General features: G+C 40.0%; 1 protein-coding gene across 1 annotated transcript in view; it reads right to left on the bottom strand.

Annotated features, from left to right (window-relative positions):
- Nucleotides 1-2,867: 2,867 nt before the first annotated feature.
- The window catches only part of tsc22d2 (TSC22 domain family 2), an 85,812-nt gene continuing 72,629 nt past the window's right edge, over nucleotides 2,868-16,050 (bottom strand). Inside the window, exons 3-4 of the mRNA XM_034179975.1 lie at nucleotides 8,106-8,157; nucleotides 2,868-3,305 (exon numbers count right to left, since the gene is read on the bottom strand). Of these exons, the coding sequence (XP_034035866.1) occupies nucleotides 3,012-3,305; nucleotides 8,106-8,157 (346 nt within the window). The 3' untranslated portion in view covers nucleotides 2,868-3,011. The remainder of the gene's footprint in view (nucleotides 3,306-8,105; nucleotides 8,158-16,050) is intronic.

Genomic DNA, 16,050 nt, shown 5'->3' with positions numbered 1-16,050 from the left:
CACACAGCCAAGATGTCAAAGGAGCAGCTTCAATACAACTCTGTGAATGTCCTTGAGTGGCCCAGCCAGAGCCCAGACCTGAATCTGATTAAACATCTTTGGAGGGATCTGAAAATGGCTGCACACAGATGCTCCCAATCCAACCTGATGGAGCTTGAGATGTGCTGCAAAGAGGAATGGACAAAAACTGCCCAAAGATAGGTGCACCAAGCTTGTGGCATCATATTCAAGAAGACTTGAGGCTGTAATTGCTGCCAAAGGTGCATCAACAAAGTATTGAGCAAAGGGTGTCAATACATAATGTGATTTCTTAGTTTTTTATTTTTAGTAGATTTGCAATAATGTAAAGAAAAAAAAACTTTTTTCATGTCGTCATTATGGGGTGTTGTGAGTAGAATTTTGAGGGGAAAAAAATAGTTTACTTCATTTTGGAAGGCTGAAATGTGTAATGTGGATAAAGTGAAGCACTGTGAATACTTTCTGGATGCACTGTAGGCACGCTCTTCAGGGTTCTAAATGTTAGTGTTATATGTCAAAGCAACTTTCAGCTGGTGACAGTCATGTTCCCAAGAATGTCTATGCAAGTTTTCAGATAATTCCTAAAATTTTGGTTGTTTTCTGTAGAATTTTTCCGGCCATTGCAGTAGTTAGCAAAGTGATAAAATCCATAAACACTCATATTCATGGGCAGACAATTAGTGATATTACTAACATTACATAGTGTTTAACTGTGAATTTGCACCCACTGTTGTGATTATTATTACAATAGTGGTTTCAACAGATGTGTGAAATTTTCAGATGCACTCATTTTTCCTTCAAGTGTTTGAGTAAAGTCTAAATCAAGACATTTTACCCATGCTGTGTGCATTTACAATTGCAACAAATTAAGATGTAATTCATGTTGAAAATTTTATAACTATCCAAAATGATATTAAAAAAGACTTCACAGGACATTTTGACAGTGCAGATTTGACAAAAATCAAGTAAGTCATAAGTTAAAAAAATAAGGGTTTAAAAGAAACCACATGGACACATTCTTATTAAAACAGTATTTATTTTTTGACTGAAAACTAAAATTGTCAGAACAGCACATTACAAGGGCATTAAGATATTTTCTCCAAGGCTCAGTGATCACTTTCATACAGTACACTTGGCATGTATGCAACATTTCCTTCAAAGGAAACAAATGAAAGAAAAAGAAAAAAAAAAAACAATCTGGGGGAAAAATAAGTCAATAATAATAAAAAAAAAAGATAAACGATTGTACAATTACCAAGCATTTGATTTGGCTTGGCTCTAAGCCACAAAGAAAGACACCAGATCACCCGACAACAGCAGGCAACTACACAGGAGGCACAAAAGACATGACAGCACATCTCATAATATGCTTACACACAAGTGTGACTGGATTCTATTTTTATTCCATTTGTAACAGATCTTTTATTTTGAATGTACTGTGTATTTGTCAGCAAAATAGCCGTAAGTACACCACAAACAGAAATGTATTTATTAAATACATTCAAATCTGCAATGTACCGTAACTTTTTTAAAATGTGGGTGAAATTCTACACAGCATGTAAATGGGGCGATGGCTCCTTTTGGACTGATGCATCATGCACATGGCCCTGCACTCCATCTGACACAAACACCTTTCTTTTCCTTCTACTTGCAACAATCAATCATCCATTGTTCCCTTTCTCTTTCACTAATCCTTCCACAGTAATTCACAGACTGTTGACAGAAAAATAGGTTTTCTGGATAAAACATGAGGTAAGAAAGTGGTCTGATTATAGAGCATGCAAGACATGCAAAACAGAAAAAAAAATACAGGGAAGGAAAAGGCAGAAAAAAGTGTGCATTAAAAAAGGACTTACACAGCTTTGAGTCTTTGGTTATAAAATAGGTTGAACAATTTCACAGCTTTTCATGCCCAAAACCGAACCCCGTTTCATTGTTCTCGTTCTGACAAAGAAAGTTAAAAAAAGTAGTTATAATTTTCTTTATCAAAACATCCCATCACATATTTAATCTCTTTACAACAGGCTCTCTCCTGTACAAACCCCTTGTTGCTCTTAATACTTTACACTCGTACAAAATATACATTCAACCTGGATTTCACCTCACGTAAGCTCTGCTTTTAGTGTCAGCATGATTTCACAATGGAGAGAGAGAGAGAAAAAAAAACTATTCAGGAACTCATTTTCTACTTGAGATCTATTTGTTGTCCGATTGTTGACTGATTCTAACATACTGAACAACAACAACAAAAAAAACAGGTTTTGTTTGTTTTCAAAAGTATCTCCATGACATTGTTCACTTACATTATGAAAATAGCAGCCCTGAAATAAATAAATGCAAATCCTAAAACTGAACTAATGAAAGTATGATTCAGCTCAAAGGATGGCAGCTCTGAGAAAAAACACAAGCTTCTGTTGCAGCATATAACAAGCTGAGGTGCTCGTTGAGCACCCCCACCCGCCCTTTAGTTAAGTTAGAGTGAATCCTCACCCGCGCTTCTCTCTTGCACAGCTCTGGAGTGGCGCAGGGGTGAGGCGGCGGCTGTACTGTGATTATCGGTGAGGACAGTTCCATTTCCCTGTTTCAGGTTGCACGGATCCTCTCCTCGCACGGCGTTGCACCACCGTTGCCGACCACTTGTTTTTTCCAAGCACACCAAGCGCGCTGCGCTCGTTCACTCAGTCTCCTGCACAGCATGCAATATTTTGTTGTGTGCACCATATCCCCTCCCCCTACTTTATTGACAGCTTTCTTTGCGGCGGGCCTCAGGGCCAGAATAAGACTCTTCGGGGAGTGGGGGCAACTATGAAAAGCCAGTGACGGCAGCGTGCACACACTGAAGCGCGGCTCTTGGCAGCAAATATGGATGTTGCTGTAGTTTTGTTAAACAGAGCATTAAAAACAATGCAGTGCTGAGCCTTTCAAGGGGACGGTCGTCGTATTTGTCTGTTCCACCCCTGCCTGTGAGAAGTGTGTGTCGAGGAGGAAGGGAATCACGCAGAGGTGGTGTTGGGTTGTTGGTGGGTGCTCTGGCCCCCCTCAAGGTGAACGGAGGTGATGTTTGTGTTGTTGTTTGTGGTGGACGGGTGCTGCTGTGGTGACGAACTGCTGCTGGCCTGACTGAGCTGGCTGGACAGCTGGCTGAGCTGCTCCGAGTTAGCCAAAGACTTGAGCACGGCGTTCTCACGCTCCAACACAGAGTTCCTCTCATACAGCTCCTTGATTTGCTCTTTCAACACCTCCACCTCCTCGCGCACAGCATACATCAGATGGCTCTTCACCAAATCCTGAGAGAGCAAGAGAAGACTGAAATTAAGACGGCAACACACCAAACAAACCATGTAAGTTTCATAACGACAAATGTTGAAATGCTCCACGTATTGGCATCTTTGTAATCTTTCATTTGAACCTCAAAAAGGAATTCTCATAAGATCGGAACTGAGCTATTATGTTCACCAGAATGCATCCACAGACAGACACATCCAGGTATAGTGCCATTATCTTTTTCGAGCACTTTCTGGAAAATATTAACCACGTTGATCTCTTTAACTTATTTCTCCAAGTGTTGATCAGGGCACATCTGTGTCAACTCTGCAGCAAACTGTACTTTTCTTAAGAACCGACCTATTACACAATTTACTAACACTCAAAAGCAACAAATGTCTTGCTGTTTTGATGACAACTGTAGTCATTCTCTCTCTCAATGGCGTCAAAGAACAATGCAAACCAGGCCTTAAATGGGTAGTGTGCTTTTCGACATTTTTTGTAGTAAACATGTAATTCTTGCATTGCTCATATTACTGCCTGTGAAGATAAATTTTTTTTCCATAAATATACCAGTGTATAAGAACACTACAGCTGTGCAAAATTTTTTAGTCATATGCACAATATTGGTTGGTTGGGTTCTGTCCTAACACCTGAGTTACCATTTGACAGGTGTACCACCTCAGTCTGCCTGCCCACCTCACTGGGTGTAGGGACCCAACCCCCAAAAATACATATATTTTTCCGGAGATAGGATTTGTAATCAAGATTTTCTGAAGTAATTGATCTGTAAACTAAAATCCGTAAACTAGTTAAACTGAAAGAAAATATATATCATGAATGATACTCACATTTTGCAACTTACGTTTTGCGAGACCTGCGTTCACGTTTTGTGGGATATTTTATCCACGGTTTTCAACAAACTTATTAACGGTTCACGGATATTCACGGTTTGTGTAAATATTCATTAATGGTTTGCAGATAATTCACGATTTTCAGCTGATTCATGTTTTGGGAATTAACAGGGCTCCATCAGCTATAAATGGAAGGAGTTCGAATCCACCAGGACTCTTCTTAGAGCTGGCCACATGTCTAAACTGAGCGATCAGGGGAGAATGACCTTCAGGGAGGGAGTCAGGGAGGTGACCAAGAACCCGATGGTCACTCTGTGACAGCTCCAGCATTCCTATGTGGAGAGAGGAGAACCTTCCAAAAGGACAACTATCTCTGCAATAATCCGCCAATCTCCTTAGCAAAAGGCACGTGGCAGCCCACCTGGAGTTTGCCAAAAGGCACCTAAAGGACTCTCAGACCATCAGAAACAAATTTCTCTGGTCTGATGAGACAAAGATTGAACTCTCTGGCAAGAATGCCAGGCATCATGTTTAGAGGAAACCAGGCACCATCCCTACAGTGAAGCATGGTGGTGGCAGCATCATGCGGTGGGGATGTTTTTCATCAGCAGGAACTGGGAGACTAGTCAGGATTGAGGGAAAGATGAATGCAGCAATGTACAGAGACATCCTGGATGAAAACCTGCTCCAGAGCGCTCTTGTTCTCAGACTGGGACGACGGTTCATCTTTCAGCAGAACAATGACCCTAAGCACAAAGGAGTGGCTTCAGGACAACTCTGTGAATGTCCTTGAGTGGCCCAGCCAGAGCCCAGACCTGAATACTATTCAACATCTCTGGAGAGATCTGAAAATGGCTGTGCACCGACACTCCCCATCCAACCTGATGGAGCTTGAGAGGTTCTGCAAAGAAGAATAGGAAAAACTGCCAAAAGATAGGTGCACCAAGCTTGTGTCATCATATTCAAAAAGACTTAAGGCTGTAATAGGGCAGCGCAGTCTCTTGAACCCTGAGAAATATTGTGGGATTTTGCCCACTTAAGGGGACAGCCACCCCCGTTGCGCAATATATACACAATATGACTTCACACAGAAAAATGGTGTACTGTTTTGTTTTTGGCTGCAACGCTGTTTTTTTTTTTCCAGGCTGCCTGAACATGCAGATGCATTTCTTAAATTGGAAAAAGTCAGAATACGTTATTTTCAGGAGATAATGATCTTTCTATCTAACGTGCCACAATCGTGAGAGAACTTTGTGAAGAGCTGATGGCGGAGCTGCTGTGGCAGCACACCAAAATAATGGAGATGATCGGAGGAGAGCCGCTTTTGAAAGTGGCCAAGAGTCCAGCAGCCGTGGCTCATTGTCAGTGGGCTGGACACACCTGTCTGCACCATCTGGGATTATCCTTCTTCTTCTAAATCAGGACCACAATGGGAAAACATCTCATGCACAGAGGTGGGCTTAATCACAGCGGAATCATGGAGGACATCTGTCCACAGGCAGATGGCATGGACTTGGACATGGTTCTCCGACTGGCATCTGCACGCAATCTGTGTGTGACTGTGCCAGTCGGGATCTCTTTGATGGAGTTGACATGGATATTATTCTCCGACTGGCAATTGCACAGGACGACATCTCTGATGGTGTGGACTAACATATTAAATCTTGGAAATCATTCTACAAGTGGGTGAGTGCCCTGTTCAGTTTTGTTTAGTAAGCTTTATTTTTCCATTGAGAAACACACTCAAGACTGAGAAGCTGAACAACCTGCTGATGATTTCTATTGAAGGGCCACATGCTGAGGAATTTAACTTCAACTCAGCCTATAACAATTGAACCAGCATGTGCAAACGGAGGCTCAGTGTCACCACATCCATTTAAGCCTCGCCTTTTCACATGCTGGGACTTGCCACATACAAGGTTAAAGTTAACCTCTTCAGCTAGGCTTAGTTGTGAATGTTGCAGCGTTTTGGGATTACCTTTCACTGCTATGCAGATGATACTCAGTTATACATGCCGATAAGTGCTGGTAATCTCGTTCACATAAAATCGTTAGAAGATTGCCTTGCAGCAGTGAGAAGTTGGATGTCTAGAAACTTCCTACTTTTAAACTCTGATAAGACTGAAATGATGGTTCTTGGTCCAGTGAGAGATCGGCATCAAACTGACCAGTTAGCGCTCAGCCTCGGCTCGTGTGTCATACATCACACTGACAAAGTGAGGAACCTTGGGGTAATTTTTGATCCTTCATTGTCCTTTGGCCTCCACAATAGAAATATTACTAGGACTGCTTTCTTCCACCTGCGAAATATAGCTAAGATTCGTCCCATCCTGCCTATGGCTGATGCTAAGACCCTGATCCATGCATTTATCTCTTCTAGATTAGACTACTGCAATGTTCTATTTTCTGGTTTACTGCAGTTTAGCATTAGGGGTCTCCAATTGGTTCAAAATGCTGCAGCCAGACTTTTGACACGAAGCAGAAAGTTCGACCACATTACACCCATTTTGGCATCTCTTCACTGGCTTCCTGTCCCAGTGAGATCAGATTTTAAGGTTCTGCTACTAACCTATAAAATTATTCATGGACTGGCACCTCCCTACCTAGCTGACCTAATTAAACCTTACGTACCGGCCTGGGTTTTACGTTCTCAGAGTGCAGGACTACTTTGTGTCCCTAAGGTGAATAAGAAGTCTGCGGGTCACAGAGCTTTCTCTTATCGTGCCCCTGTTCTGTGGAATGATCTCCCTGCGTCAATAAAACAGTCAGATTCTGTGGAGATTTTCAAGTCCAGACTTAAGACACACTTATTTTCCCTTTCATATGGCTAGCATACTGGTACAGTTTTGTTTTACGCTTTTTACTCTTTTAATTCATTTATTAGTAATTGGAGCGGGCCGCCGCCTCAACTTTACCTAAATTCTGGGTCTTTTAGTGAAGTTTAGGGCTAGTGGCCAGCGATCACCTTAGTATTTCTCTGTTTTTCTTGTTGTTTAATGCTGGCAAATTATACAGTATTTTTTGTCTTTCTGATGCCTGATTCTGTTTTTTCTCTCTGTTTAAGGTGCAGCTCCATCCAGAGATGGGAGTTGTATTCGTGTTGGCAATCCTCCTGTCCTGTGCGCCAATAGCATTTCCTGTATATTCGTCCATGAATTGTTCTGTGAATTGTTCTGTAATTTGTGTTTGTAGCATGGCCCAAGCAGAGGGTCACCCCTTTGAGTCTGGTCTGCTTGAGGTTTCTTCCTCAGAGGGAGTTTTTCCTTACCACTGTTGCTCTGGGGGTTGGTAAGGTTAGACCTTACCTGGGTGAAGTGCTTTGAGGCAACTCTGTTGTGATTTGGCGCTATATAAATGAAAATAAATTGAAATTAAATGTTCAAGTACATTTACCGGAGTACTCTTTCATATTTTTTTTTTTTTTTTTTTTTTAGTGCTTAGTGTGTATGCTAAATGTAAAGCTGACTGGAAAACATTGGATTTTTGTGTGCCTCTGAGAGAAAACATCATGGCAGTCTTTTGAATAAAATGTCATTTCTTGTCATATACAGTGCCCCTGAGTATTAATTTGTCAAGGTTGAGTAACTAACTCCATTTATCATGACCGTTCACAAATTCATAATTTTTGGCTTTAAAAGTAAGGCTGTAACAAAGATAAAAAAAAAAACCTTTGGCTTTACTTCACAATATCTGGCCCTCAAAATGCAGGAAATATTGTTTCAGAGGGTTATATAAATTTCAACATTTCACCCAAGCACCTCCCGCACTAAGTTCTCCCTTATTCTGTGAAAAAAAAATCCTACTGAGAACCATGACCTACCCTCCAACAGAGCATCATGTCTTGACAGAAGTGAAAAAACCCATCATGTAATAAATTACTGCACAGGCACGAAGAGCATGACAATCTGCTGACAGATTTAGTTTTCCCAACAACATGGTAATGTCACAGACAGTGTGTCGAAAACTCACCATTGCTTGTTCAATCTTGTTATCGATGGCAACAACACTTGCACCGGATGCACTGTGAAGACAGAGCAGAGTGAAAGTGAGATCATCGGACTACCATATGATTTTTAATGATCTTGTGTTTATAAACACTAACTGGAAAATCTGTTCTAAAATGTCACCTCAGAGAATTCCACTGGTAGCTTAGAGGTCAAAAGTTCACCAACAAATGCAAAAGTAATTTTCAGTGAATGAGGTGCACAGAGGAGCCATAATACACCTTCCCCAAATACAGACCTGAGGTTCAGCCATTTTTCAACAACAACACACAAAACCTCACTAAGGCACTTAACAAGGGAAAATAAACACATAGTACAATATGTGCATTGAACACATCATTGCATCACACAACAGTGTTAATTATTATTTAACAGTCCTGCACAAATGAAAAAGTAGTGATTGACATATTTAAAAAAAATTACACTGAAATACAAATCAACAGCTTTAAGATTATACTGATGTCCTAAAATAACTTCAATATTCAGAAAGCAGAGAGAGCTTTGTTTTCACACCATTTCATAAACTGAACCCTTTGATTGGTTTCTTTTGACCACAAAATCATGTATTTATAAAAATAAAATAAAAAACTATCAAGTTACCTCAATTCCTACAGACTGAAACCCTTGTAAAAAGCACAGTAATAATACCCTGAGAAATACTGTCTGAAAATATGATTGATAACCCCATTTCTGTGTTTTTATAATCACTGTAAATCCATTGTTGTTGGGTTTTTGACTGTTGGTCTGATAAGAAAGTATGTAAAGATCAAGATAATCATTATGGGTGTTTGTTTTTAAGTATTTTCTGAAATGTTACTTGTCATATGTGTGTGTGTGTGTGTGTGTAGTACATAGGAAAAAAAAATATGTAGTGCTATGAAAATCCTTCTGAACCTTTGAACTCAAACAATTAAATTTGCATTAGTGGAGGTGTGTGTGGATTGGGAGGTCTCGGCGGCTTTGCTTGAGCTGCTGCTCCCGCGACCCGACTCCGGATAAAGCGGAAGAAAATGGATGGATAGATGGGTTTAAAAATAAATAGGATGCACATGCTCATATAAAATATAAACGATAACTAACCCTGAAGATCAGCAGCAACAGCCTTGATAACAGTGATTATAAAGTCAGCAAACTAGCTGGTTTGGGCTTCATCATGCCATATGACCAGTGAAACAAAGACACGCTGCTCCAGCACAGATTGTTTAGATTTAAGTCACTGATTAACATTTATTTCATTTCACATGTCCATGACTACACTGAAATAAAACTGGACAGTGTGGATTCTCTCATGGAGGAGAGGAGGAGCCGCATCTCCCTCAGCAATCAGCGCATGCAATTGCTCGTTATTGTCCACACAGAAACAGATAACCAATGCTTTTTTGTTGTTTTCTGCATCTTAATGTTTTAAGATGACACTGTACAACAGTGCATTAACAGATTTTCCTTTCTTCTCTTAAAAAAAAGAAATCACCATAAATACAGAAGATGATCCACTTACTGTGAGACACTATAGGTCCTCATACACCAAAACGATCCCACGTTTCTTATACTTCCTCGCAAATATATCAATCAAATGTGCGTGCACGAAGAACGTTATAAACGTTGCACAGTCCTCAACCCTGCGAGGGTGTGGACGCAACAGAAAGAGCTAAGCGTCGTCAAGCCGCTAGAGGGAGCTCTACAAACAGGACAAAGAACAGCGTGCAGAGTGCTTCCAGGTTTACAACACACACACACACACACACACACACACACACACATCCAAAAAAGCCTACATCAGGTCAGAAACATAAACAAGAAATATATTCTTCCTGTATCAAACAACATTAACTTGCCTGGACTTTAAAGATATCAAAACTCCCATTCCTTTGACATAAGTCAAGTGAATAATGAACTGCCACAGAATTACTCCTCAGTATGAAGTCATCGACAGCACTGGCATATCTAAACATTACGCCGATGGGCCAGCAGTGTGCACGGTGGTGACGAGGCTGCGTGATGGAGCGCACGTAATAACTGTGGAGCAGCCTCAACACACGCACACGTGTGGGTTTAGGAAACACACCAAAACGTGCCACACATCCAGGGACCACGTTGCCGTACCGAAGCTGAGAGCGAGAGAGAGAGCGAGAGAGAGAGAGAGAGAAAAAAGTTGCTAAAAACACTCGTTACCTGTGGTACCTCGACCTGTACGTCACCAAATGGCCTGAATATGTCGGTGAGGTTCCGGGCGAGCAAGGCAGGCTGTAACTCATTCTGCAGCGCATGTTTTCTCAACAAGTCAGCGATCTACACGTCCACGCAGTGTTTGAACACGATGTGTCCTCTGGGAGTGAGAGCCCAGTGTCTTTTAATACTGAGAGTCACATGCGAGCAAACGCGGAGGAGGAGTCCTGCCTCCCTGTACTTCAGCACCCACTGACAAGGAGGAGATTTTGTCTTGTGTTTCGTTCCAAAACGCACGAACGCATTAATGTGAGAGAAATGTTGGGTAATAAATCTAGAAGAACGCACTGCCCCATTTTTTTTTAAGAATCCAGTTTCTTCTTCTCCTTTAACTCTGGCAAATTGGGCATTTATCACCTGAGTTAGTAATTCCAAAACCGGTGCACATATGTTAATAATCTGTCACATTGTGCAAAATCAGTTGTTATCCCCTCTTACGTGTTGCAGTGTCAAACATTCCAGAGGTCCAACAATTATATGACTGTGCATACAGAATTTTTCCTGCAATAATCACAACCCAAACACGTGATACCTCACAAACACACACACACCCTGCACTGAGTTATTGTCTTTAAATATGAAATATATAATTTGATATTGGTGTACTCGTAAACTGCCCACTAGGAGTCAGTGTTCAGCAACTGCGGAACAATGCAGTGAAACAGGCTTGACAAAGGTTCTGAAGTGCTGAAATTTTTTTTTTCAAATTTACTCTAATATTTCATCCTGTATTTGTTCATATGGTGACCATCGTGACAATTATATGAAAGCCAGCATTACATTCAGCTGGTGGCAGACATGTCTGTGGCTGAAGAAATGCATTGGGGTTTACTGAAATATACTTGAGAAAATGCATTGTAGGAAAAGTAGTTTGTGTTTATCGCTCTTAACAGACAGAAAGTTGGTAAGGTTAAACCCCAAACAAGAAATCTGGACTTACGTTGACCTTCGGAGACATCGATTAACCATCATCCAGCTTCGTCCCTGTAGCCAGCGCTTCGTCAGAATTTTCAAACTCTTAAAAAATGTGAAAGAATTCCGATGACAACCTCAATTCGTCCATAATCCGTTTTGCTTTCTGTCTTGATGGCTTCTCATCATTTGCGTAGTTCCCGTACAGTCAGCGTTCGACTGTCGTCCAACTTCGTCCAACCTCCCAAGTCCGACGTCTTGCACGAACACTGACGATATCTGAACGGATCAATAACTAAAGATCCGACGAGCTGAACGTGACTCATCCGTATGTGGGATGAAAAGCAATGTTTTCTTACAGGAACAATAGCGGCAAGAATGTTTTATCAACTACTTTAACTATTTACACATGTTCCAGCCATTTGGGGCTGGAACAGGTGCCGTTCCAGCCAGAAACAGCTGAAACGTGCATGTGCATACAGCCATTCCAGCCGGTTGGAGCATGCGCAGCTGTTTCAGCAACAGACAGCTGGAACAGCTGTGCGCACGTTCGCATGTTTCATTATGATTTTGTTTAAAGCGTCAGAGTCTGCGTTCACTTCGTTTTCTTTTTGTTTCTATTCAATTTCAATTTATTTTCATTTATATAAAGCCAATTCAAAACAAAGTTGCCTCATGGTGCTTTACATAAGTAAGGTTTTGTTAGTTTCGGTTTTGTTACATTACTTTATGCGCTCTTGATTTGCAGGTTTTTCGGTGATGGGAGAAGTGCAGGCACATTCGTCCACCTTTTCTCGACAATTTGTGCCTTTTTTCCCTTTGTTCAGCCATCATTGTGTGCCGTGTGACTAGACCTTACTTGTGTGAAGCGCCTTGAGGCAACTTTGTTGCGATTTGGCGCTATATAAATTAAATAAATTGAAATTAACAAAAACATTTTTCAAGTTTAGTTTCAGTCACTGGCTGATGACCTCTGTGAAGACAGTAACATTGAATCAGTGATTCACAATGCATTACACAAGTTATGGAAATGGTGACATCCTTTAGAACTCACTAATGTCACATCCAGCTCTAAAGGGAGAAGAAGAGTGCATCCAGAAAGTATTCACAGCACTTCACTTTTTTCCACATTTTGTTATTTTACAACCTGATTCCAAAATGGATTTAATTAATTTTTCCCCTCAAAACTCAACACACAATACTCTATAATGACAATATTAAAAAATTGAGATTTTTGCAAATTTATTAAAAATGTGAAAAACTAAGAAATCACATATACAGAATTTTTCATAGACTTTGCCCTGAAACTCATAATTGAGCTCAGGTGCATCTTGTTTCCACTTTTCATCCTTGAGATGTCTCAACAGCTTAACTGGAGCTCACCTGGGGTAAATTCAGTTTATTGGACATGATTTGGAAAGACACACACTTTGCTTATATATAAGGTCCCATAGTTGAGAGTGCATGTTAGAGCACAAACCAAGCAGGAGATCAAAGGAACTGTCTGTGGAACTCTGAGAAAGGATTGTCTCGAGGCACAAATCTGGGGAAGGGTACAGAAACATTTCTGCTGTTTTGAAGGTCCAAATGAGCACAGTGGCCTCCATCATTTATAAACAGAAGTAAAGATCCAAGAGGACTCTTCCTAGAGCTGGCCACCTGAGCGATTGAGGGAGAATGGCTGTAGTCAGGAAGGTGACCAAGGACCCAATGGTCACTCTGTCAGATCTCAAGCATTCCTCTGTGGAGAGAGAAGAGCCTTCTAGAAGGACAATCATCTCTGCAGCAATCCACCAATCAGGTCTGTATGGCAGAGTGGCCAGACAAAAGCCACTCCTTAGTAAACATGGCAGCCAGCCTGGAGTTCGACAAAATGCACGTGAAGGACTCTCAGACTATGAGAATCAAAATTCTCTTGTCTGATGAGACAAAGATTGAACTCTTTGGCGTGAATGCCAGGTGTCATGTTTGGAGGAAACCAGGCACCATCCCTACAGTGAAGCATGGTGGTGGCAGCATCATGCTGTGTGGATGTTTTTCAGTGGCAGGAACCGGGAAACTAGTCAGGATTGCGGGAAACATGAATGCAACAATGTACAGAAAATCTGCTCCAGAGCATTCCTGACCTCAGACTGGGACGACAGTTCATCTTTCAACAGGACAATGACCGTAAGCACACAGCAAAGACGTCAAAGGAGTGGCTTCAGGACAACTCTGTGAATGTCCTTGAATGACCCAGCCAGAGCCCAGACCTGAATCTGATTAAACATCTTTGGAGGGATCTGAAAATGGCTGTGCACCAACGCTCCCCATCCAACCTGATGGAGGTTGAGAGGTGCTGCACAGAGGAATGGTCAAAGCTGCTCAAACATAGATGTGCCAAGCTTGTGGCATCATATTCAAGAAGACTTCAGGCTGTAACTGCTACCAAAGTTGGATCAACAAAGTATTGCGCAAAGGATGTGAATACTTATGTACATGTGATTTCTTAGTTTTTTTATTTTTAATAAATTTGCAAAAATTAAAAAAAAAAATTAATGTTGTCATTATGGGGTGTTGTGAGTAGAATTGTGAGGAAAAAATGGATTTACTCCATTTTGGAATAAGGCTGTAACATAACAAAATGTGGAAAACGTGAAAAGCTGTGAATACTTTCCAGATGCACTCTACATGTACAGTCTGGTCAATAAGTACAATTTTGTAGTTTCATGTCAAAACAAAACAACAGAGTTGAAATGAAGCAATGGAGATGTGCTTGTATTGTAGACTTTCAGATTAAATTCAAGAGGTTTAACAAAGATAGTTGACTGACTATTTAGGAATTACAGCCATTTTGATGCACAGTTCATCTCCATTTTCAGAGTACATAAGCAATTGGATAAACTAAATACAAGGATGGTTATTAATAGAACCCACATTTACAGTTAGGTTTCATTCCACAAGTCATGGCCACTCATATGTTGAAAACTGCCTGCTCCAGACCTGAAAACATTGACATATTCATGCCCTGATTTGTCTTAAGAGAACTAGCTGATAATGTGATGAACAACAGTACTCATTTATTGTAAGGCTGCAATGCTATGCGTGCTTTGATTGGCTGATTTCGATCTGACATGGGACAATATCAGAACGGTTACCATGACAATTGGTCCGGAACATGTATGACATTCGTTACAAACTAGAAATCTACAAACCCGATGAGAAAAACCAAGTCGGACATGAACACACTCCATAAATACATCAACAGCATCGGGGGGGGGGGGGGGGGGACAACTGAAAGCTTACCAGCGAACAGCCAGACCATCTGTAAGCAAGTTCTTCATGGAGGTGAACTGAACAGGCCTGACTATGAGCCGCCAGCAGCTTTCATATTCCGGTGATACCGTATATATATACACGAGTATATATATATATATATATATATATATATATATATATATATATATATATAGTAGCCATATAATAAAGGAATTATTAACCTCGCTTGCTCGGTCTGTGTGGGAATATCAGTCTTTGGTGTTTTTCGCACGGACCTCACTAACGCTTGGTCAGTATTTACACCTCGGTCTGATATTTCCCGTACAGACCTCGTACTCAGTTAATAATCCTTTATTATTTTGTCCAATTCCTTATGGTTCAAAATGGAGGGACTTAATTGAAATGTCTAATTCCTAAATGATTATGTGATATTTTTGTTAAACCCCTTAGATTCAAGACAAAAGTCTACACTACAAGCGCATCTCAATGGTTTTATTTCCACTCGTATTGTGGATGTCACCACAGAAGCAAAATCTCAAAAATTGTGCCAGTGTCCAAATACGTATGGACCACACTGTAAGGACCATCCCGTCTTAATAGATTAAGGTCTAACATCAGGGAACATATACACCATCTCATATTTTTCTTAATCGCAATACACAGACACACACATACACATATACATATACATATACACACATATACACACATATACATATACATATACACACATATACACACATATACATATACATACACACATATACATATACATACACATACACACATATACATATACACACATACATATACATACACACATATACATATACATACACATACACACATATACATATACACACATACATATACATACACACATATACATATACATACACATACACACATATACATATACACACATACATATACATATACATACACATACACACATATACATATACACACATACATATACATACACACATATACATATACATACACATACACACATATACATATACACACATACATATACATATACATACATATACACACATACATATACATACACACATATACATATACACACACACATATACATATACACACATATACATACATATACATATACACACATATACATACATATACATACATATACACACATATACATACATATACATATACACACATATACACACATATACATATACACACATATACACACATATACATACATATACATACATATACACACATATACATATACACACATATACACACATATACATACATATACATACATATACACACATATACACACATATACATACATATACACACATATACACACATATACACACATATACACACATATACATATACACACATATACACACATATACATACATATACACACATATACACACATATACATATACACACATATACATACATATACATATACACACATATACATACATATACACACATATACATACATATACACA

Source organism: Thalassophryne amazonica, chromosome 10, assembly GCF_902500255.1.
Source record: "Thalassophryne amazonica chromosome 10, fThaAma1.1, whole genome shotgun sequence".
In the NCBI taxonomy this organism is placed as follows: Eukaryota; Metazoa; Chordata; class Actinopteri; order Batrachoidiformes; family Batrachoididae; genus Thalassophryne; species Thalassophryne amazonica.
The sequence above is the reverse complement of the archived record's forward strand: the minus strand, read 5'-3'. Positions and strand labels throughout refer to the sequence as shown.